The sequence below is a fragment of the Eptesicus fuscus genome, chromosome 4 (assembly GCF_027574615.1).
Source record: "Eptesicus fuscus isolate TK198812 chromosome 4, DD_ASM_mEF_20220401, whole genome shotgun sequence".
Taxonomy (NCBI): Eukaryota; Metazoa; Chordata; class Mammalia; order Chiroptera; family Vespertilionidae; genus Eptesicus; species Eptesicus fuscus.
Genome location: NC_072476.1, coordinates 109938258 through 109962391, shown reverse-complemented (window position 1 = coordinate 109962391; position 24134 = coordinate 109938258). Strand labels below are relative to the sequence as shown.

At 54.8% G+C, this 24134-nt stretch overlaps 1 protein-coding gene across 2 annotated transcripts in view; it reads right to left on the bottom strand.

Moving 5' to 3' along the window:
* PARP8 (poly(ADP-ribose) polymerase family member 8) overlaps window positions 1–21162 on the bottom strand; it is a 132011-nt gene extending 110849 nt beyond the window's left edge. For both annotated transcript variants that reach the window (XM_054715341.1, XM_054715342.1), the window contains exons 1-2: window positions 21014–21162; window positions 20218–20272 (exon numbers count right to left, since the gene is read on the bottom strand). In XM_054715341.1, the coding sequence (XP_054571316.1) occupies window positions 20218–20272; window positions 21014–21104 (146 nt within the window). In that variant the 5' untranslated portion in view covers window positions 21105–21162. The remainder of the gene's footprint in view (window positions 1–20217; window positions 20273–21013) is intronic.
* Between the last annotated feature and the right edge of the window lie 2972 nt (window positions 21163–24134).

Genomic DNA, 24134 nt, shown 5'->3' with positions numbered 1-24134 from the left:
AAGATATGAAACCACTCTTCATCTATAGACGCTTTTCTCTCAGCAAAGAATTTAAATGCTACTTGAACACTTGAAGAGTTGACCTAGAATTAGCTTCTCGGCATTATGCAAATATGGAAAAGTTCCATAATTAGATTTAGGTAGACATGAATGAGAATTACTTGATGTTTAATTCCTATCACTATTGGTTTAAAGTATTAATACATACTCTATGTCACATAGTGGGTTTGAAACCCACGTCAACCATCCAAGTTCAGATGAGCCGTAGCGTGTTATCCAAAGGCATAGCATATGCCCATAGTGCATCCACCATCTGCACGGGCGTGGGTGCTTCACGTGACACACTCCCACCTATTTCCTCATGACTCTGCCTCCTGGGAAGCCCCGTGCGATGCCTGCTCGCCAGGGATCTTGAGGTTCATGGCGAAGCCCGGAGATGGGTTACAGAGCGGGCCCTGGGCACACTCACGCCAAGGAGTGTGTTTCCCGTGTGTCCCAGAGGCTGCGGGCCAGGCGAGGCCTCCTCACACAGCCCCGTCTGTGTGTGTGCGGAAGGTGAGCCCAGCTGAACCCTGCATTTTCCAAGGCCAAACGGAGAAACACACCAGGAAACGGAGATGAAAACACTCTCTGGGGGACTTCGTGCTGCACACCAACATGTGCCCCCTCTTTCCTAGCAACATCCCTCTCTGCTGTCTCCTCGGGAAGCGGATGCGGGGACAGCTCATCGTGCCCCAACTCTAGCGATGGGACAGAGAATTTAGGCCTGAAAGGGTCAGCTCCTGGGGTCAGCTGTCCTGCCAGGACATGGAAGAGGACAGCACTGGGGGGGGGGGGTGCAGCCGCCTCGCACTCCCAGGAGGAAGCCGGCTGGCTGACATGGAAGGCACGAGACTGCTTCTGGAAAGAAACCACGTCCTCGAAGCCGTGGCCAATCTACCACTGAACGTGGACTTAGATAAACTAGCAAACCCGCGCCGAGTTAACGCCCATCTGAGCCGGCTGCTCCATCGTTAGCAAAGGCAGGCATCCTGGCCTCAGATGTCAAGACACAGCCCTTGTGTGGCTGGTTCTCCAGCCCAGGGGTTGCGAGCTGAACATTCCAGAAACCCTGGCTGGCTTATCCCCGTCCTCTAACCAACTACAAGTAACAATACTAAACCCAATGCTGGAACATCATGAAACCTGCTTTTCTGGAAAAGGAACTGACTAGTCTAGAGCCGTGGTCGGCAAACCGCGGCCCGCAAGCCACATGCGGCTCTTTGGCCCCTTGAGTGTGGCTCTTCCACAAAATACCACGGCCTGGGCGAGTCTATTTTGAAGAAGTGGCATTAGAAGAAGTTTAAGTTTAAAAAATTTGGCTCTCAAGAGAAATTTCAATCGTTGTACTGTTGATATCTGGCTCTGTGGACGAATGAGTTTGCCGACCACTGGTCTAGAGCAACTGTCAGAAGGGGGACCACGGAAGCAGCGGAGATGTGACATGACCTGACCTTCACCAGATGGAAATGCAGCGGAACACAGGCCCCCTGGTTGCCCGGCAGGCACCCCCCCTGCCAAGACCCTCTCCCACCCCCGCTTCTGGGGAGGGAACAGGAGGCAGGAAAAGAAATACATGCCGAGGGGGTCACCAAAGGAGCCCCTCGGGTGAGAGCATCTTTACAAGTCCCTGCTCTCAACACGACGGCCGCGGGAGCCCCGGCAATCACTCCCGACGCTGGGTCCGCACTGTCAGGTCAGCCCTGCAGTGCGCCCCGGGCTCTCCTGGGCCCGCGCCATCCAGCAGAGGCGGACGCTGCTCTCTCAAGACCACACTCAGGCACCTTACTTCGATGCTCTGACGGAAGTTGGAAAGAAATGGATATATAAATACATAGAAGTACCGCGCGCTAACCGACTGCGCCACTGGAGCTCCCAAATACATAGAAAACTTTGGTTTTCCCTGATTGTTATTCTCAATCCATCATTCTCCCGGCCCATACTGTCCATGGGAGTCCAACACACGTCTTCATGGATTTTTAACCAAGACTACATGCCTATGGTGACTCTTGTCTCCTACACCCGCCCACGACATCCACATCTCTCTTTCTTATGTGGCAGTGACGAAGGCTGCTGATTCAGGCACTAGTATTGGCCTTTTCAAAAAAAAAACAACATACAAACCCAAGTTGATAAATAATCACGATGAGAAGCTCTCCTTTCTATACTAATTTAGGGAGTCGAGGCATGATTTCCCTTCAAAGCCAGAGGACAGACTCAGGCGCGCGCTGGAATTCATCCGCTTTTTCCTGCTCAGACTGAAGTACCAGGTGGGCACTGTCAGGCTGCCCGTCGGGGCTGTGCGCCCGTCACTCGGTGGAGAGAACCAACCAGCCCACAGTCACCGAAGCCGGGAGACGTCCAGCAGCCGCCTTGGAACACGGTGCGCGTGTTTCTGCTAACACGGCCTTTCCATGCGCATTGGAAATGTCTAAGTGCGTGTCTTTGATAATTAATATGTTTTAATCCAAACTGTGGAGGAATGTCTGCTTTTTCAATGCTAACTAAGGAATATAACTATTAGAGACATCTTTTTTAAAAATTTCTCTTCGGTAGTATTCCACAAATAACTGCATAAGCTTAACATTACTCTCAATGTACCATCTGAGATACAGCATTTTAATGGAAAAAGTAATGTGTCGGGAGTTTATCTTGGTTGCTATTACAATTTGTGTGGTTTGCTAAATAAGAATATCGCACTGATTATAATATAGGAAAACAAAGTTATGTTGTGTCCCTTTTACAGTGGAAGGTAGAGAGTACTTTTAAATGTAGAGAGGAAAAACGAATTTACAAAGTAAAAATACATATCAGTGATGTTAGTCAAAGATCAACTCCCGCTGAGATTAGCAATGTTACCTGCCTGCACCATAACTCATATTACAATGGGAAATTTAAAAATAAGGTTTGAGCAAATAACATAATGAGGCCACGAGTCACCCTCCTCATTCCTCTCTGTATTCCCAATAAGGACACGGGGTGTAGTGTCTTCATTCTAATTGGTGCCCAACAAATATTTGTGAAATGAATGAGTAAGAAATGAATGACAAAAGATGATAAAACAGATCCTCCAGCTCCTGGGAATTCAGTGCCCTGCTTGCTTTTAAATTTAATTAATCCTCAACGTCCTTGTAAGATGGCCAAAGGGGAAATGTGTTTGCATTACATCTGAAAATTGATGGACTCTGTGAGAGGGACAAACATTTTCCGCAAGTAAATGGAGCACGAACACCGCAGCGAGCGCCAAGGCTTTCAGACCGTGTCTATGTGAGCCCCCCACGCCTTCAGCCAGGACCCCTCCTCCTCCGCCTCGTCAGGGTCTGTCCCTGGGACTGAGTTTGGCCGCTAATTGTGCTCCAGGCCATCCCACTGCTCTTTAAATTCCCTTCCAGTCCCTCTCCCCCGAACCCACCATGTCTTGTCCGGAGGAAGCCCTCTACCTTGCCTGCCCCGAACACACGCACACGTCTCAGACCACCGGCTCCAGTATGAGCTCAGGGAGGAGGAAGGAAGCGGTCACACGGATGTATGAGAGATCACGGGAGAGCAGGCGGCTAACACTTGGAAAGAGCATCGCTGCCCCGTGTTCAGCTCTGCGGATGCACAGCTAAGCAATTATGCAACTCCACCCCGGCTCCACGGCTCAGGAGGACACTCTTTATGAATCGGAAGTCTGACACAACATTTGTGTGACCTGATTCTGAACGTTTAAAATAGTAGAAGGCCTCTGGGCTTCACTTTATACGGGAAAGATTAGAGAGACACCAGCCAGCACAGGTTCTCTCTGTGCTCCAGGCCACTGGCCCCCGCTTTTAACTGAAATCATCCGACACTTAAAATGCCAGACAGCAACAAGGCCGGGACCACACTACACAGCACTCCGTTCTTCCTCTCCAGGAGGCAGAATGAATGTGAATGCATGAACTGAACATGTTACGTGTCTGTAAGTAAACCAGAGGACTTCATTCAAATTTAATAAAGCAAAATGTTTGCTTTCACGTTCTTGGTAGAAAACCTTCCAGTTCATATTCAAACCCAACGAACAATGTACAAGCAAAGGAAGTGGCCTCAGATGGCAGCCGCCTCCCTCCCTCCATCGACACACTGAGTTATGCTCAGCTCAGATCTCGGGGAAGAAGATGTACTGATCGTGGGGAAAACAAGTTTCTAATGGCATCGCCTTGATCGAACAGCAAAAGTCCAACCATCCACACGCTGCCATCTGCCAGTATGACTAATGGGTACCACATGCCGCATTCGTACTGCTCGTAGCCAAAGCTCCAAGTCAGAGGATATGGAATAATAACCATAAAATCAAGCACAGAAGGAAACAAAACACACAAAATAGGTTTAAACCATAAAAAACATCGCCCCAGCCAGTTTTTCTCAGTGGTTAAGAGCGTCAGCCCTTGGACTGAAGGGTCTCGGGTTCGATTCCGGTCAAGGGCACGTACCTCGGCTGCAGGCTCGATCCCTGGCCGCAGTTGGGGTGCGTGTGGGAGACAACCAATGGCTGTGTCTCTCTCACATGGATGTTTCTCTCTCTTTCTCTCTCCCTCCCTTCCACTCTCTCTAAAAATCAATGAAAAAATATACTCGGGTGAGGATTTAAAAAAATAAAAATAAAAAATGCCACCAGGCCACGTCTTCAGGTTCCCTGGGGACCCAGAACAAAGTCTGTACCACGTTAATCAGGATCCCAACACGCGTGGTTATCTGGCCTCCAGTGACATCAAATTGGAAAAGGAGAATGGGTGTGGGGAGACAGACGGAAAGCAGGGTTCGGGGTTAGAAGGGTCCGCCACGGTCCCAGCTAGCACTGGACTAGATCCCCCCCGAGTGATCACACTGAACACGTGGCTTGTCACTCCGTCCTCCACGCAGCCGCTCAGAGGATGCCAGATGGAAAGAAACTCTGCTCCGATTCCTGAGTCCTCGCTGCAACCTCAAAGCAAGGACTTGATTTTGGATCAACTGCTCACCGTTACTCACAACTGCAACTGAATTGTGCCGGGCGCTTTACACACCACGTCGGGCTGGAAGAATAGAGTCGGCCAATCTGCTGCCCCGGGCCTCAGGGGAGTGCCCGCACCTCCCCTCCCCGCTCCCCATCGCTTGGCTCTCACTGTAAGGAAACAGGCCCTAAAAGACGCTCACTAGTGACCCCCACGTCCAGGAAGACCCCACAGACCGCCAAGAGCGAAGGAACTGGAGTCAGAGCCAAACTCAACCTGAAGACCAAAACGCCTTACAGATATTGGGAGAAACACGTATCGGCTGCTCAGCAGTGATTTACTGACACCATTTTTTAAAAATAAAGCAAGATATTCAAAGTATTATTTAAATTTTTAAAGTAATAGTTTCTAATGGGACCAAATACTTTTATGATTCTTATATCCGTGGTAACACATTCTTTTTAGTTGCAACTCAAATTCCCTTATGCCTTATTATTAGGTAACTTATCTACGTAAGTTAACTAAGTAAAATAAGGTCTGGCTCTTGAATGCATGAAAAATGATGAAATTCAGCATTTTATAAAATTTTAACCATTTGCAACATTTCGAGTGCACCAAAAATAATGCTTGCTTGCTTGTCCGGATGGCGACTCCTGGCTTCTATGGAAGCCAGGCCTGCCCGCGGTCCTGGCAGTGTGTCCACGGCTGACGCGCCTGTGCCGGGTACAGGGCGATTTTCCTTTCTCGTTGCATCTGACTGTGTAGTCCCGTCCTCTGACCACAGGCTCCCGGCATGGCTGGGAGACTGGTCCTTAAAAGGGGGAGGCCTGAGCCACTGGCGTGTGGAAGGCGTGTGGCAGGGAAACACCCTTTCTGGGTCAGTGGCGTTCTTCTTTGCTGAGTGTAACTGGTATCTCCCCAAAATAACCAACTTCCCCAAGTTAACTGTGATGGGAGTTGCCCTACCAAACACGCAGACCTGTGCGTATGAGATATACCTCGCCAACAGACAGACACACTCAGAGGCAGACACACAGACACAGTGAGGGGAGGAGCAGTGGGAACACAGTTTACGGATGACCCCCCCCCCACTCACTCAGCTCTCCCGGGTCCCACGCCCCGAGCGCTGTGGGAGGAGGGGGCTGAGGAGGAGGAGAAGGAGGGTGAGAGGAGGAAGGGGAGGAAGCTGGGGAAATGCTGGCACAGGGCGCCGACCCAGGCTAGGAAGGCCCCTGAAGAGGCAGCCTGGTGACAAAGGTCCCCAATTACCTTTCCCACAGAATCTGAAAAGCGCTCTCTTTATTATGACGCTTAAAATCAACTTAAATGATCACCCAGACACTTTAATCAAAAATGCGAATGCCGAGGCGCCCCAGGCTCTCCAGGTGCGTCCCCTGTCCCAGACGCCTTTCCTCCCAAAGGCTTCGGCCCAGCACACGCCCAGGCCAGGCTCCCCGGAGGGCAGTCACAGCAGGCCCTGGAGGTGACCCGTCTGTCCCGGAGCGTGGCTCAGGGCAGCTCACATCTCATGGAGCCGTGCGGGAAACCGGGCTCAGCTCTGGAATTTTCTCAATAATAAAACTCATGTTTTTTTACTCATGTCTCCAAATATACAGCAGTCCCCTTTTGTCCATAGTTTTGTTACCAGTGGTCCATCGTGGGCCGAAAACATTAAACGGAAAATCCTAGAAATAAGCAGTTCAGCAGCTTTCCGCGCACGCTGTGCAGAGCGGCGTGAGGAAGTGGCGCGCTGTCCTCCCCGTCCAGCAGGGCCCTGAGCCCCCTTTGCCCGCCGCCTCGCCCCCTCCCCCGTCCTCACCCCAACCCATCGGTCACTCAGGAGCCAAGTCCGTGATCAGGCCAGCTGCCCCGTACCTCGATGTCTGCGCTCACGTGACCCTCATTTTACTTATTTGCGGCCCCAAAGCTCAGGAGGCGTGATCTTGGAAGTCAGACCTGCCCCGAGGACCCAGAAAGCGCTGCCGGAAGAGAAAGGTGACTGAGTTCTCCCCTTAACCGGGAAGGAAAGGAACCTGGATGCTGCGGTTGCTAAGTTCTGCAGTGAGAACTCGTCTTCTCCCGGAAACTGCGACGGAGGAGGAAGCCGGTGCTGCTGGCTGTGGCGCCTTAGAAAGGCAGCACAGGACTCCGCGGCCCCTGGGGCTCGGCCAGCCCCGGGCTCCTGGACGGCGGCCCCGCAGATGGGGAGCCACTGCTGTCCGTCAGGGTGAACCTCCGAGACACACAGGAGGGCGCGGGGACATTACCCCACTGGTGTGGGCAGAGGGGGGATGGAGCCTCCAAAGAGCATGTCACACATCTGAGTGTCCCCCCTTCCCCCCCCCCCGCCGTGGCCCCCTCACCATGGAGCCGCCGCCTGCCTGTGGGGTAGAGCTACGACACAGCCCTGAAATAAACGGTTCTTCCTCCAACGGAGAGGGCTGCTGTGTCAGACGGTGGGAGAACAGCTGGGGACCTGCCAGGGGCACCCGCATGGGTGAAGGCCTCCCCGGCCGGGCAGGCTGACGATGGGTGGGGGGGGGGCCAGGAGATGGGCGCTCGTAGTGGCCCCGAAACACGCTGGAGCTGAATCCAGAGAAAGTGCGTTTTCACTATCACCCTGTTCCGTTTCAGGGAGAGAGGAGCGAGCCCTGGCCGGCGTGGCTCAGTCGGTTGAGCGTCATCCCAGGCACCAAAAGGTCACGGGTTCAATTCCCGGGTGACTTTCGGGTGATGTTTCTCTCTCACATCGATGTTCCTCCCTCCCTCTCCTTTCCTCTCTCTAAAATCAATTAGGGGAAAAAACTTTTTAATAAGAGAAAAAAATACAAGGGTAAGCAAAAATATAGACCGAAACCTATCATTTTTCAAATTTAAAGAGAAATAAGAATCCTAACTGCTCCCAAGTCACAGGGGAAGTGGGGGCCCAGGACAGGGGAGGCGCTCCAGCGTCGCCGGGGGGGGGGGGGGGGAGCTGGCCCTGAGCGCCTGCCCGGCTGAGCCTGGAGAAGCTCTGGGCGGAGCACGCCGGGCTTCCGCTTGGACTCGGTGGCACTGGGAAGGCAGGACAGCAGGCACCGTGTGAACGCCATCGCTTTCCCCGTTTCCACCTCCGTGTCCATTTAATACAGTTTTTACGAGAAGCTGTTCCCCAGTGAGAGTGCATCTTTTCAAACGGAGACCAATGTGCATTTCCAATCCCTCGGGGCGGTGGCCTGTGCAGACGGAAGAGGCCGCTCTCCCTCCTCCTCCGCTCGCTCACGGGCCAGGCTCCAGGAGTGAGCCTCAGGCCGGGGCGGGGGACACGGACCCCAAACCCTGCCTGCGGTCGGGCGGTGCCGGCCGGACACGGCCGGCAGATGCAGGGCAGGGTCAGCTCGGGCCTCGGCTGCTCAGACCCGCACCCTCCCCAGAAAGGCCCGCGTCCAGACCGGCCCTCGGCCAGTTCCTGGGAAACGGGCTCCGAGCCCTGGGGACGCGCTGCCTGACCCGGTGATCTGCGTGTCCCGGTCCTGGCCGGGCGGCACCGGTTGGCTAAGAGCGTTAAAGCCGACAACTGGGATGTAGGGTGAACGTCTGTTCGGCTCTGCGAGGCCAGAGCCTGAGCAGCCAAGTGCACGCTCCAAGGGGCGGCACACGCCTGTGACTGTCCCCTAATCGCACCCTGGACACGAAGGCTCACGGAGCTTCCCCGGCTGGCAACGTCACGCGCCGTCATACGTCACGGCTGGGAAAGTGTGTGTGTCCGTGTGATGGTACTGGCAGGACGCCCGGAAGCTGGTGCCGGTTCTCCTGGACTTGGCCCGAGGAGCCTCGGCCTTTGGCGGATTTTCGTCCGTGTTCTTCTGTCGTAAAACATCAGAGACGACAGCGTCCTCCGGATCCTGTGGCTCCTTCTAGAGAACCATCGAGCCCAGAGCGGTCTTCAGGACCCCTTCCAAGCAGATCCCCTAATCCAGTCCTGCGAACCCTGCGGTACCATCGCTGCCATTTCACAGATGGTAAAATCAAGGCCCGGGGAGGTTACACTATGTGACCCATTCGACTGGCTGGTTGAAAGGAATCCACGTCAATCCATCCACTCTGCTAGGCCATGCAGCAATGTTATGGGTTGTTTGTGAATAATTTCTAAAAATAATCTTATTGCTTAATCAACATTTGCAATATGTCCTTTGGAAAATATAAAATGCAATTTGATTCATAAGCCCTGGAAAATGTTCAGACTATAATTAATCTGTAAAGACAGCCCAGCTTCTGTGCATTAAGAATGTTATGTATCTCGGCGGCGGTTCTAAAAGCTGTGCTGTGGTGTCAGACGTTTTTAAGATTAGAGACTGTCCCTTGCCTACCGACTCCTCTCCGCCTTAAAAAATTCTTCCAGGGTAACTCAATTCTCAACGCTTCCCCCTATCTTTGAGAACAGTAGATATGGGTGTGTGTGTGTGTGTGTGTGTGTGTGTGTGTGTGTGTGTTAGAGAGAAAGAAATAAAACATTTGTTTCTTAATGTCTGCATATATCATTTAAAATGTAATCTTTGTATGTTCCGGGGGGGGGGGGGCTTAAAATTTATTGTCATTTCAATTTTTGCAGGTTTATGTATGTAAATAGGTGAGCAAGAGAGAAATGTCTCCAATGTTTATGTTTAAGCTCAGTATTCAGCCACAGAAATATCTGAGGGTACCAACTCCTATTGGTTTTATTTGAAAAGTGCAATGACATTAAACTTGATGTTTCTGTAATAGGCATAGACTTTTTGTAATAGTTCTTAGTATTTCGGGAAATATAAAATAGTTACGTTTTTAGTATCATTTTATAATCTACATTTGAATAAAACGAATAGATTTCTTATTTAAGATTGCGATTTTCCTCTAAGGAATTAGCTACATTCTAAAACCATGATGTAAGTTACCAAGGTACCTCAGCTGCAGGTTCGATCCCTACCCCGGCCGGGGCACATGTGGGCAGCAATCAATCCATGTGTCTCTCTCACATGGATGTTTCTCCCTCTCCCTCACTCCCTCCCTCACTTCCACTCTCTCTAAAGATCCATGGAAAAAATATCCTCAGGTAAGGACTTAAAAAATAAATTAAAAAACTCCTTCAGTAAATTTCTCATTTGGTCGCTGGGAGGAGAATGACTTCACAAAATGGATTTTCTAAATGCACTTCATCAAAGAAACAAAACATTCAGAGAAAGCCCCGGTTTCCCTCACCGTGAACTGCTCCAGGAGCATCTCCCATCACAGCTCCCCCGGGTCCGAGGGACACAATCTTTGAGGACACGGTGACCACATGGAATCATGATCTGTCGCTCACACTCCTCTGTGAGGCCGTGTGGGAATCGTGTGCCGGGGGGACGGGCTAACTTCGGGGCTTTGCTGAGGAAGCATGGCCGAGAGCCCTTATCATAAACGGACGCAGCACAGCAGGAGAGAGAGAGGCCCGGGGAGTGCACGCTCAGGGGAGAAGTCAGCGGCACGAGACGCCAAATGCCTGTGACTGGAGCTTCTCTCCCTACAAAGCACGTCCTGTGCGAATTACTGAAAATAGGGTCTTCAGGCCTCACTGTGCGTCGGCAATCTCCAGCGCTATCGCAGCGGACTGTTGACTCAGAAACTATTCCAATGAGTAAGACTCGGAGTTTGCCAAAGCGTTTTCCACAAAACTGCTCTCGAGATGTTCCAGGCCTGTAATCAAATAAGTGAGCCCGAGTCCTTCTCTCACTCTCGGATATTCACGCTGATACAGAAGGGGCTGGGAAAGCCAGCCCTGATCATTGTTCAACTAAGACTTCCCTGGACATGGTTGGTCACGTACCTACCATCTAACTCAGGGGTCCTCAAACTGCGGCCCGCGGGCCACATGCGGCCCGCCGAGGACATTTCTCCGGCCCGCTGGGTGTTTTTGCCACCGCTGCCTGTCCTGCTTAGCAGCCGACTTAGCAGTGTGCATAGGAATTTGTTCATAGTTTGTTTGTTTTTTAACTATAGTCCGGCCCTCCAACGGTCTGAGGGACAGTGATCTGGTCCCCTGTTTAAAAAGTTTGAGGACCCCTGATCTAATTAAACCGTTTGGGGAATGCTATCCCATAATGCAGGAAAAATAGTCCTGCCACTTAAGAAATACTAAGAAACATCCACTGTATTTTAGGCATCCTCTCTTTTATTGTTTTAATATTTTTATTGATTTCAGAGAGAGAGAGAGAGAGAGAAACATCAATGATGAAAGAGGGTCATCGATCCGCTGGCCCCTGCACACCCCACACTGGGGATCGAGCCTGCAACCCAGGCATGTGCCCTGACCGGGAATCAAACTGTGACCTCCTGGTTCATATGTCCATGCTCAACCACTGAGCCACGCTGGCCGGGCCTTATTCTCTCTCTTACACAGCTCTGTCGGTAATTGTATTTTTGTCTGTTGTTTTCCAGTTGTGTCTGAACTTTTCTTCTTCTTGGCTGTGGACGCCTGACACATGGATAGTAGCTGAACTGGTCTCTGGCTCAGGTCTGGAATTCAGATACTAAAACCTGCTCCACGTGAATCCTGGGTAACGATCTATACTTGTTTTTGAATCAAATAACTACAGCACTTCCGAGGTGGCTGAAGACCCGACGCCTCTCAGGCCACGCGGAGGCAACTGACATTGCCCCATGGCAGACAGAACCCGCCCTGGGGGCCGTCAGTCAGCAGCGAGCGAACTCCTTTCTGTCCACGGAAAACTGATCTGACCACACAAAGGTTGAAGCGAGTCTCCCTCTTAAATTTAACACTGACCGATTCGTCCCCCTCCATTAAGTGCTCCGAGAAGGTGCCGGCCACAAACTAGGATGTCACTGGCATGCAAATCAACGAACCTGCAGATTTACTGTTCTTCTATAACAGGCTGGGGATGCTCTATTTACAAGCTCATCCCACCCTCCTCCCGCCCCCCCTCCTCAGATTTCACTGCCTTCTCACCCTCACCTTGTCCTCTTCATCCTCTCCGTCTACCCACTCCCGGAGCATAAACCCGTGATATATGTTCAGAGATGCCACTCTCGATCAAAGGCAAGTTTAAATGCACTGGTCTTTGTGATAACAAACCCGTGATCTTGATATTCAAAACCAAGTGCATTGGCCGACATAGATGTTACCAATCAATGAACCTTGAACAGCTGTGTGTGCTTACGGCACTAAATTACACACACCCCATTGTTGAGTGCAGAGAGGAGGAGGTCAATGAGCAAAGAGTAGTAAGCTGGGGCTTGGAAGCTTGGAAAACATAAATGAGGGGTGGGAAGGTGGCTCCCGACAGCCAAGAGGAGGGTTTAAATTTGATGTGGAGAAAACCATGGCTGCACTTGAAGGCTCCCAGGCAGATGAGTGCGGTGATTAATCCCTGCGTACAGAGTTCGGGTACACACACACCGATGTGAGAGAAGCTGTTCATCAAGAACTGAAAGACGCTGCGTTACAAAGGGACTGACCTGCGTCACGTGGCGACCTGGGCAGGGACGGGGATGCCAGGGATGATTTCCGCAAGAGCCGGCAGGGCTCTGAAAGGGGCGGGAGAGCTGGGACCCGAAACCCGAGCCCGTGATCCCGTGCCTGGCTCAGGTGACGGGACACTCACCAGGGAAAGGCAGGGGAGACGCGATGGTGGCTGTGATGTGGCCGACCGCACTGTCTGGCACTTCAGGGAGATGACTGAACAGAGATCCTGAATTAGGTCGCAATAAAATCGAACGACAAGCATTATCAACAGTAAGCCCTGCTTCTCAGTCTTTGGGGTGCACGGAAGAGGGCGTTTCAGAAACTTAGAGGATAAATAAGAGGAAGATGAGCTGGCAGCAACTTGACTAAAATGTCATACGAAGTCCGTGGCAGCTCCCCTAAAGCAAGATTTATCTCCGGCACAGGCTGCCCCAAAGCAAAGCTGTGCAGAGAATTACAAAACGCCTTTAGGACTGAGGGCGTGTCTGTGTGTTTTTCTCTTTGACGCTGCAGAGAGAAAGGACGGGGAATTTCAACAGATGGGCCCGATATCTGCACAAGGGTGGCACAGCCAATGTCCAGCATTTCCGGCTGCCGATGCCAGCCTGGGCTCAGGCCTCTGCCTGACCACCGGCAGGCTTCCAGTCCTGCCCTGGCGCCCATCAGTCCCTCCCCTCCCACACAGTCCCAGCTACTCCAGTTCAGCCACTGCCCCTGAACCTCACAGGGCAACCACTCCTCCCTAGTAAGGGCGAGTTATTTTCATCACCCACGCCTCCGTCCCTGTCGCTACGAGATGGACAACAGCTGACAAAATACCCACTCCATCTTTCTGCACACACAGGATGTCAGGTAGGCAAAAGGGACAGCAGAGGGTATGCCCAACAAACACGGCGGGGAGTGGTCTCTTCGCCCAGGAAATAAACGGGGTTTAAATGTGCTATTCATACAGAAGCCTGCGGGGCCGGGCAGGAGGCAGCCCATCCGTGATTCCCTCCCATCACTGCTGTTTCTCTCTCCCCCCTCTCCCTTCCTCCCTGGAATTAATAAAAACATATTTTAAAGAACACAGAAGCCTCCATAAGGCTATACTTGTGCTACATGCGGTGGTTATTTTTGGCCAGTGGTTTTAAAACTCGTCTAACAGGGAAACGTTTTTCCAAAAAAAAAAAAAAAAAAAGTTTTATGCAGAACAGGGAAGAGGCAGCGCAGCCGTGCTGGGGAAAGGGGTGCAAAGCCCGACTCCCGACTCCCTCCTCCAGCGGCCCCCACGCGGCCACGGGCACCCCACTTTCCGGGCAGGTCCCCCGGCTCCGACGGACGCGCTTTGTTATGAAGTCATTATTCTGGAGAATCACTGATGTGACAAAATTATAAGGAGCAGGTCCCCACTGCCAAGATTCCTGAATGATCATTCTTTCCATCCTGAAAGCCTAACGGTACTTGATGGCTGCCAGGGAGCGGCCTCTTTCCAGATTTCCAGAACGAGCGTGCGCTCCTTCCACCGCGGAACCCACGACCGCCCTCCCCCCCCTCCCCCGCGTGGGGGTCTCTCCCACGAAAGTCAAAAGGGAACACATGCACTGTGGCAACCAAGGACGTTCCCCCCCTGGCCCCCCAGGAGCAAGAACTTACACGCTGGGGAGCCCAGGGGATTAGCCCTCCCCCCAAAAATCTGCTTGATCACCGGGGTGCCCATTTTTTAAACCTGAGTCCGAACTCTCCACTGTGCCACAGTCCCCGTAACTCCCCCTGACCCTAAACTAGGGCCCGTGGCCCAGAGAACAGGGCTGGTGACGGCTGGGCCACCTGTCACTGAGGCCCGCCCCCCGGGGCCGTGGCATGCGCTCAGCATCCCCACGCCTGGCTGTGGCCCTCAGGCAGTGGCCTCTCCCCTGCCACAGGCATCCTAGCAGTCATCGGGGAACCCATTCTGCCTCTGGGCATCGGGAGGGGACACGGCTCGCCAGGGAGGGGCTGGGGAGCTGCACGGCCCAGGACAGGCCCCCCTCCCCCACCCAGAGGCTCCCCCAGACAGCTCTCCGGGAGCAGGTGCTGACAAGGCCGGGGACAGCATCTCAGAAACCCCTGCTCGGGAGCCCGGAGAGGCTGCTCCGGGGAACTCGGCTCCGCTCCGGGAAGGTCTGGGCGGTGCAGGCTGCCCAGGCCTGAGACGGGGAGGGGGGCGGGCGCAGGACGTGGGTGGCTGTTCCAGGCGGCGCAGGCAGAGGCCCGGAGAGGGGGAGGTGGCAAACCTCAGTCTGCACGTCCGAAATGTGAGGGATGGAGGGCAGTACACTCGTTGTGTCCGGTCGATGGTCCCAAACATCTGGTGGACAGAAGCTCCTACAACAAGGGGCGTGCCTCCAAGAGGCCAGGCTGCCCTGACCCCCGCAGGCTGTCTTCTCCCACCGCCCGGGGGCGCCCCTGCAGCAATGCCAATGTCTAAGGATCGACCATAGCTCATATAGACGTGAGATGTCGTATGCAGAGCCCCACCCCCGGGCTGGGAAAACTCCCCATTTAATAGGCATTTCTTCACTCCCGTGGCCTGTCTGAAAAGAGCCCTGGGTGTAGCCTCGGGTGGAAAGCGGCGAGAGCTCAAAGGACAGAACACCGTCTTTGGACACATCCATCGCCCACGCACACAGACGGATCAAAATTCTGAAAGGAGAGACTCTAATACACTAATAGAAGGTGGAGAAATCATCTTCTTGGTTTCTCTAGTTTCCTAAATCTTTTCACAGTAACAACTACTATTTGTGTGTTTACCAAACCCCCGTGCTGACCAGGCCCTCCGCAGGGGCGGGCCGGGCCCGGGGTCCCCTCGCCCTCCTGTCTGTGTGCGGCACTGGCCCAGAGACCCAGCCAGACGCCCCAGCCCCTCGGCAGCTGTCACCGCCCACGGGATACCTTTGATTTCTTCCTTCACGTACGGCACGTCTGACCGCAAGTGACAAGAAGGGCCAGAATCCCTAACTGTGGTCTTCGTGCCCGTTACAAGGGACCCAGAACGAGGCGGGAGAGCCCAGCAGGATGGAGTCCAGGGAAGAACAACTTTTGGGTAAACTCACAAATGGGGTGCCGCTCCGGCCCCTGGTCTGTGGTCCTGGCACAGCCCCGAAATCGGGAGGCAGCCCCGGGTGGGAGCCTGTGGCAGCCCCGACCCCTGGCGGCTCTGGGGTTCCTCCAAGGGGAGACCAGGAATCAGAGGGGCTACAGGGCCATGGCTAAAAGGCGGTAGCCTAGCCGAGCTCATACAAGTTCTCAGGCAGATGGAAACGGCATCAACAATCCAGTTCATCACACTTAACACTTCCTTTCTCATTGCTTCTCCCTCAAAAGGCCCTAAAGTAACCCTCACGTACTCTCGCTCAGGAAACCCTCGGCCTAGTTTTTGGATGTTCAAGTGCTCCATGCTCTGAGCCTGAGGACACGCGTGTACAGAAAGGAGCACGGGTCTCGGGCGGGACAGAGCAGGTATACAAGGCAGCTCCGTCATGTAACGCAGTCCATCTGAGCGTGTTTCGTAAACTCGCCAAGCCTCAGTCTGCACACCCCAAGGTGAGAAGAATAACACATGAGACTTGCGATTAGGGAAACGTCCATGAACTCGGTCTTCCAGCTGACCGTCTGCCCCGCCCACATCCTCACCTACAGTCATAGAGTAACAAACATTAGCAGGCACCGTGTCCCTCGGCTGACCTCCAAATGCAAGGCCAATGTACCAGGCCACCAGCCAGGCCTGACACGGTCACCTCCTGGCATTTCTCTTAACCCACAGAAACACGCAAAAAAAAAAGCACATGTGAAAAAAATGCTCAATGTTACTTATTTTGAGTGGGAACATGGGATATCAACCCTCTCCTTTAGAACGAAGTAGAACTCATGCTGGGAGGGTGTCAGAAAGGAAATGGTGTTTTAAGTTTTGTCTACATGTAACTTGAATTGGAAATTCTTCTTTTTTTTTAAAAATATATTTTATTGATATTTTACAGAGAGGAAGGGAGAGGGATGGAGAGTCAGAAACATCGATGAGAGAGAAACATCGATCAGCTGCCTCCTGCACACCCCCTACTGGGGATGTGCCCACAACCAAGGTACATGCCCCTGACTGGAATCGAACCTGGGACCCTTCAGTCCGCAGGCCGACGCTCCATCCACTGAGCCAAACCGGTTTTGGCTGGAAATTCTTCTTGAATGTGTCCTCAATGTTTTAGATGACATGATGGTTACATATAATTAAAGATAATCATGTCCTATCTCTCCATAAAATTCCTTTAATGGTGAAGTAAGTTTAATTTACCCAAAATGACTTTATTAATTGAATGTTTTAGGTTGATAAGTGCATTAAATCAAAAGACAGCAAGGTTATTTTCACTTTAAAAGCTCCATTGACACGTCGCAATGAGAAATACATGATAAGTACCAGGTTCTAATGTAGTTAGAACAACATATTTTTTATACTTTTATTTTCGGGGGGGAAAAAACAAGGTCTTCTCTGCTCCTAGCCACGAACCCCCAAAGGGACTGGCCTGAAAGGGGCTCCTGCGACTCCCTTAGAACCACCTGGGACGGAGGCCTGCTCTGCAGAACAGGCTGTGAGAAGACCAAGCAACCAGGCCACAGGCCGTGCACCTGAGCAGCACACGCCCCGGTATTTAAACCAGGGGCAAAGGCAAACACTGTGCCCGCTGGGATTCCACAGCCAGGGATCCCCTCTTCCTCCCAGAGCGGCCATGGTGAGAACGAGGCCATCTCCAGGAGTCAATTACCCACCCGGCCCCGCCTGGCTCCCGGAGGTGCTCAGCGTCTCCACCGTCTCCTGGGCACCGGGCTGTAATTTGCTGATAAAGACTCTTTCTGCAGTGCCTACTCACAGGTGCTTTTGTGTTTTTGTTTTTTGTTTGTTTTTTTAAATATATTTTTATTGATTTCAGAGAGGGAGAGCGCGAGAGAGACAGAAACATCAATGATGAAAGAGAATCACTGATTCTCCTGCACGCCCCCCACTGGGGATCGAGCCTGCAACCCGGGCATGTGCCCTGACTGGGAATCGAACCCAGGACCCTTGAGTCCACAGGTCGACACTCTATCCACTGAGCCAAACCAGCTAGGGCTACTCACAGGTCTCAAAGAGGTTAAGTGGACAGTACATCCTCCTCTCATTGTACAGATGAGTAAACTGAGGCCAAAAGAACGGAGGCATATAATTGAAAATAATAAAGCAATACTGTCAACAATAAAAAACATATTATAAGTAATAATAGTAATAATAATAATAAAGCTAGTGCGTTGAAAAGCTTGCCCGGGGCTTACCCAACAGACCGCTCGAGCTGGTAGGACCTGCTCGCCTGGGGGTGTTTTCAATGCCAGGCACACAGGCCTCCTGGGGCCCCTGCACTGCACAGCCACCGTGTTTTACTCGGTATGGACTGAAGGAGACCCTCAGGGCTTGAGGAGGCTCAGATGTCCGTTAACTTTTTTTTATCATCGGAGTAGCTTTTTAGTTAAGGCAGATACATTGTGTTTTTAGACAATGCCATTGCACACTTAACAGACTACAGTAGAGTGTAAACATAGCTTTTATGTACTGGAAAACCAAAATATTCATGTAATTTGCTTTATTGCGATATTCGCTTTATTTTTGGTGATTTGGAGCCAAACCCACAATATCTCAGAGGTATGCCTGTATTTTAACTGTTAAAACAATCCAGGAAGCCCTAGCTCAGTGGAGAGAGCATCGGCCTGCGGACTGAGGGGTCCCGGGTTCCATTCTGGTCAAGGGCACATGCCCGGGTTTTGGGCTGGATCCCCAGTGGGGGGCATGCAGGAGGCAGCCGATCAATGATTCTCTCTCATCATTGATGTTTCTCTCTCCCTCTCCCTTCCTCTCTGAAATCAATAAAAATGTATTTTTTAAAAATATCCAGGAAGATATTAGTCACACACCAACGTCCTCTGGATAGGAAGTGTAGAAGCAGTGTTAATTTAGTTGAATCTTCTCTCATTTATTCTTTTCAGCCACAACTACAAAGATGATGGTAAATTAAGATGCACTATGATTTTATTCTCTCCCAATATTATATGTTATATTTTCAACTAGTAAATCGAACCAACACTGGGGATGCTGAACACAATACAATATACAGATGTTGCATTATAGAAGTGTACACCTGAAATCTGTATAATTTTATTAACCAATGTCGCCTCAATAAATTCAATTTAAAAATGGGGGAAAGAGACCAAAAAAATACAATAAAAAGACAAACACAATCCTGAGGCTTAGAGAACTGCCTGTGGGTGACCCGATCACTGTTTGAACTGAAGCCTCTCTCAGATGCAGACTGCAGCACAGACCCCAAGCATCTTAAAGATTCACGTTCATTGCAAGCCTTCAAAAACCCCATGTACAGAAGAAAGCCCCTTTCCCAATGGGTGCGTTCATAAATGTTTCCGTTAGCTAAGAGACACTTTGGAACGGGATCAGAGGCTACTGAGTGTCAAGTCCTCAGAGCAAGGCTTTTGGAGATCTCGGACCGCTTTCCTCGGTGGCCGGGGCTCCGTGAGCCACTGTCCCCAAGGGGCTGGCCACCCGGGAGAAAACCCAACTTCACATGTGAAGACAGCAAGGCACGTCCCCACGGCGGCCTCTCCTCCTAACCCCACCTCCTGCGCACAAAGCTGGGTGTTGACGGCTTTCACACTGTTAACCACTGAGGGTTCCTACGGGCATGTGCCCTTCTTCCCCCGCAAGAAAGAAGCGATGCTACGCTCCAGCGACACGTAACTTCCAAATGCCTTCCTCCGAGCAAGTGTGGAAACCAGACCAGCACTCCTGAACACACACACACACACACACACACACACACACAGGGGAGCATGGAGAGCGGGCAGACGGCGTGTGGATGCCAACGGTAGATAGACAACACGGAAACATGGAACAGCAAGCCACTCGCCAGGAAAATCACGGCCTGGGACCCAGGGACTGGGTGCCATCTCCCGTCTGTGACCCAGTCCGCCTCCCACCCAGGACCCCAGGTCTGCACCCGGCTGGCTGCAGCACCCCCAAACACCCCAGCTGCTGCATCACCCCCAACACCCCAGCTGCTGCCATCACCCCCAACACCCCAGCTGCTGCCATCACCCCCAACACCCCAGCTGCTGCCGTCACCCCCAACACCCCAGCTGCTGCCGTCACCCCAACACCCCAGCTGCTGCCGTCACCCCCAACACCCCAGCTGCTGCATCACCCCCAACACCCCAGCTGCTGCCATCACCCCCAACACCCCAGCTGCTGCCATCACCCCAACACCCCAGCTGCTGCCATCACCCCCAACACCCCAGCTGCTGCCGTCACCCCCAACACCCCAGCTGCTGCCGTCACCCCCAACACCCCAGCTGCTGCCATCACCCCCAACACCCCAGCTGCTGCCATCACCCCCAACACCCCAGCTGCTGCCGTCACCCCCAACACCCCAGCTGCTGCCATCACCCCAACACCCCAGCTGCTGCCGGAGGGAGAGCAGCCTGAACGGCCGGCGCCAGGGCTCCGCTCCGCTGCGGCCTGGCCTCCGACGCGGCATCCCATGCCCCCTCCCCTTTGCCCTGTAACCCAGCACCCGGACTTGGGATGTGGTTAAAGGGCAACAAGAGAAAAAGAGAAAAAAATCCCGAACACGGAACAGCGAGAACAAAGGAAACGCGGGCGTGTGAACAGGAAATGGAGCCACTCGGACACTTGAGTACCTTTTGGGGCCGCCGAGGTACGTGAAGGTGAAGGTGGAGTCCGCGTACCTGAAATCTGAACACAAAGTCCCGTTAGGAGCTGCCGGGGGATGGGGAGGGGGATGGGAATGGGGGGCTGTCCCCGGGCCGGGGGTGGGGTCCCCGGCGGTGGAGCCAGAGGCCCGACCCCCCAGCCCCCGGGAGGCGAGGCTGGACAGCCGCGGGGACCCCCTGGGCGCCGTGGGAGCCCCCACCCCCCGCAACAAGTGCCGGTGCCATGGCGACGGCGGGCATCGGGAACCGCCGGGCCGGGGCAGCCGGAAGCGCCCTCGCCAATCTCGGGGCTGCCCGAGCCAAAGGCGATCCCTCCCCCGAGCGAGCGAGAGGGACGCGGGGCGGCCGCCCGGAGGACGCGGGGCACCCCGGGCCCCTCTCCGCAGGCCCCCGCCCCCCGGACCGCGCATCGCCGGGCGGAGCTGCGGAGCCCCAGGTCGCCGGCCTCGGTTCCCGGCTGCTCAGCCCGCTCGGTCGGTCGCGGCTGCCGCTGAAACCCCGAGCAGCTCGGACCATCGGGGCGCGCACGGGGGGGGGACCCACAATACAGTGAAGGCCCCCCCCCGCTCGAGCCCCGGGTCTGCCCTGACCTGGGGGGGGGGGCAGGGGGGCGGCCGGCACCCCCTCCCCCGCGGGCTCCCGCTCCCGCCGCAGCAGCTGTTGCCAAACGAACCCCGAATCGGGGGCGCGCGCCGCGGTCGGCCCGGGCCGGGGACGGGGGGCAGGGGCGCGGGGGGCGGCGCGGTGCGGGGCCGGGGCTCACCCGCGAACAGGCCGTCCTTGTCGGCCCGGGACCGCTGGATGACCACGTCGATGTCCTTCTGGATGCGCTCCTGCCGTGAACACATCCCCATGGAGCCGCCCGGAGAAGCCGCGCGCCCCGCCCCGCCCTCGCTGCTCCAGCCGGGGAGCCGCTCGGCTCAAAATGAAACCGCTGGCCGCGGCGGGGACGGAGGCGCAGCGGCTGCCGGGGCGCTCCGGGCGCGGGCGGGGGAGGGGGCCGGCGCTCCTGCCCAGATGTGGCCGCCCAGCCGCGCCGCTGCCGCCGCCGGAGCCGCGTCCGCCCTCCCGCCCCGGACGCCGATGACACCGGCCTCGCTCGCGCTCCCCTCCCCCGCCCGGAGCGGGGGCCGCGGGGGCCGGAGAGCGAGCAGCCACGGCGGCGGGGCGCCGGCCGGGGGCGCACCCCGCTCCGCCTCCCGCGCGCACGCCCCCCGCGGCCCGCACGCCGCCGGCACCGCCGCGCACACTCGCGCCCGCGGGCCGCCGTGGGGCCGAGGCCGCTGCAGCGCCGCCCGCCGCAGACCCTGCCGCGCCCGCCGCCTCCCCGGGCACCGGGCACCGGGCACCGGCCTCCGGGCTCCGGGCTCAGCGGGGATGTGGGTAGTGAAGGCGCCCTGGGGCTCCCAGCCCCCCGCCCCCCACTTTTCTGAATTCCACTCCACTTTCAGAAGGAATTATGAGTCAGATGGAAAACCCACATCGGAGTGGCCGGGAGGGGGCGGGGAGGAATAAAGGAAAATCCTTTAAAATAGGAAATAAATAAATAAAAGGAACAAATCTCTCCTTGTGCCACATCGGGCGCGATGGAGAAAGCCTGAAGCCACTCCAGACGCGCATCGTCCTAGGCCCTTACTGCCCGGGTCTTTCTCTCCCAGACGGAAATATTGGGGTGCCCTTAGGAGACGAAGGCCCCGCTGAGGGACTCCCTCCAAAGCATTTCTGTCCATGAAAACGTGGCTGACTCAACCGCATGGGCCAGGGGCTCCCTACAGGGGGCCTCTGCTTGTCTTGTTTTAAAGGCCACCCTGTGCCCGTCAAGGGAGGGCTCCTCCGCGCCTCCTCCGGCTCAGAAAGGAGCCGCAGCTCAGAGCCCCCCGGGCTGGTGCGGGAAGGGGGGGGGGCCTGCCTCGGTGTTGCCAGGGGCCCAGCACAGGCCCAGGGCACCTCCCCTTTGACCCGTTGGCCCCTCTGGGCAGCCCGTCTCCTCCGGTTCTGCATTCCCAGGGCCTGGTGCAGGGTCGGGAGCACAGGAGGGACCCAGATGCTGGCTGGATGCAGGAACGGCCCTGCCTGGCAGCCTCTGGTCTGTATGGGCACCCCGTTTCCATCAGCGTCCTTATGGGCACCCCGTTTCCATCAGCGTCCTTATGGGCACCCCGTTTCCATCAGCTTCCTTATGGGCACCCCCCCCCGTTTCCATCAGCTTCCTTATGGGCACCCCCCCCCCCGTTTCCATCAGCTTCCTTATGGGCACCCCCCCCCCCCGTTTCCATCAGCTTCCTTATGGGCACCCCGTTTCCATCAGCTTCCTTATGGGCACCCCGTTTCCATCAGCGTCCTTATGGGCACCCCCCCCCCCGTTTCCATCAGCTTCCTTATGGGCACCCCGTTTCCATCAGCTTCCTTATGGGCACCCCGTTTCCATCAGCGTCCTTATGGGCACCCCGTTTCCATCAGCTTCCTTATGGGCACCCCGTTTCCATCAGCGTCCTTATGGGCACCCCCCCCCCCGTTTCCATCAGCTTCCTTATGGGCACCCCGTTTCCATCAGCTTCCTTATGGGCACCCCGTTTCCATCAGCGTCCTTATGGGCACCCCGTTTCCATCAGCGTCCTTATGGGCACCCCGTTTCCATCAGCTTCCTTATGGGCACCCCGTTTCCATCAGCTTCCTTATGGGCACCCCGTTTCCATCAGCTTCCTTATGGGCACCCCCCCCCCGTTTCCATCAGCTTCCTTATGGGCACCCCCCCCCCGTTTCCATCAGCTTCCTTATGGGCACCCCGTTTCCATCAGCTTCCTTATGGGCCCCCCCCCCCCCGTTTCCATCAGCTTCCTTATGGGCACCCCGTTTCCATCAGCTTCCTTATGGGCACCCCGTTTCCATCAGCGTCCTTATGGGCACCCCCCCCCCCCGTTTCCATCAGCTTCCTTATGGGCACCCCCCCGTTTCCATCAGCTTCCTTATAGGCACCCCGTTTCCATCAGCTTCCTTATGGGCACCCCGTTTCCATCAGCTTCCTTATGGGCACCCCGTTTCCATCAGCTTCCTTATGGGCACCCCCCCCCCCGTTTCCATCAGCGTCCTTATGGGCACCCCGTTTCCATCAGCTTCCTTATGGGCACCCCGTTTCCATCAGCTTCCTTATGGGCACCCCGTTTCCATCAGCTTCCTATGGGCACCCCGTTTCCATCAGCTTCCTATGGGCACCCCGTTTCCATCAGCTTCCTTATGGGCACCCCCCCCCCGTTTCCATCAGCGTCCTTATGGGCACCCCGTTTCCATCAGCTTCCTTATGGGCACCCCCCCCCCCGTTTCCATCAGCTTCCTTATGGGCACCCCCGTTTCCATCAGCGTCCTTATGGGCACCCCCGTTTCCATCAGCTTCCTTATGGGCACCCCGTTTCCATCAGCGTCCTTATGGGCACCCCGTTTCCATCAGCTTCCTTATGGGCACCCCGTTTCCATCAGCTTCCTTATGGGCACCCCGTTTCCATCAGCTTCCTTATGGGCACCCCCCCCCGTTTCCATCAGCGTCCTTATGGGCACCCCGTTTCCATCAGCGTCCTTATGGGCACCCCGTTTCCATCAGCGTCCTTATGGGCACCCCGTTTCCATCAGCGTCCTTATGGGCACCCCGTTTCCATCAGCTTCCTTATGGGCACCCCGTTTCCATCAGCTTCCTTATGGGCACCCCGTTTCCATCAGCTTCCTTATGGGCACCCCCCCCGTTTCCATCAGCGTCCTTATGGGCACCCCGTTTCCATCAGCGTCCTTATGGGCACCCCGTTTCCATCAGCTTCCTTATGGGCACCCCGTTTCCATCAGCTTCCTTATGGGCACCCCGTTTCCATCAGCGTCCTTATGGGCACCCCGTTTCC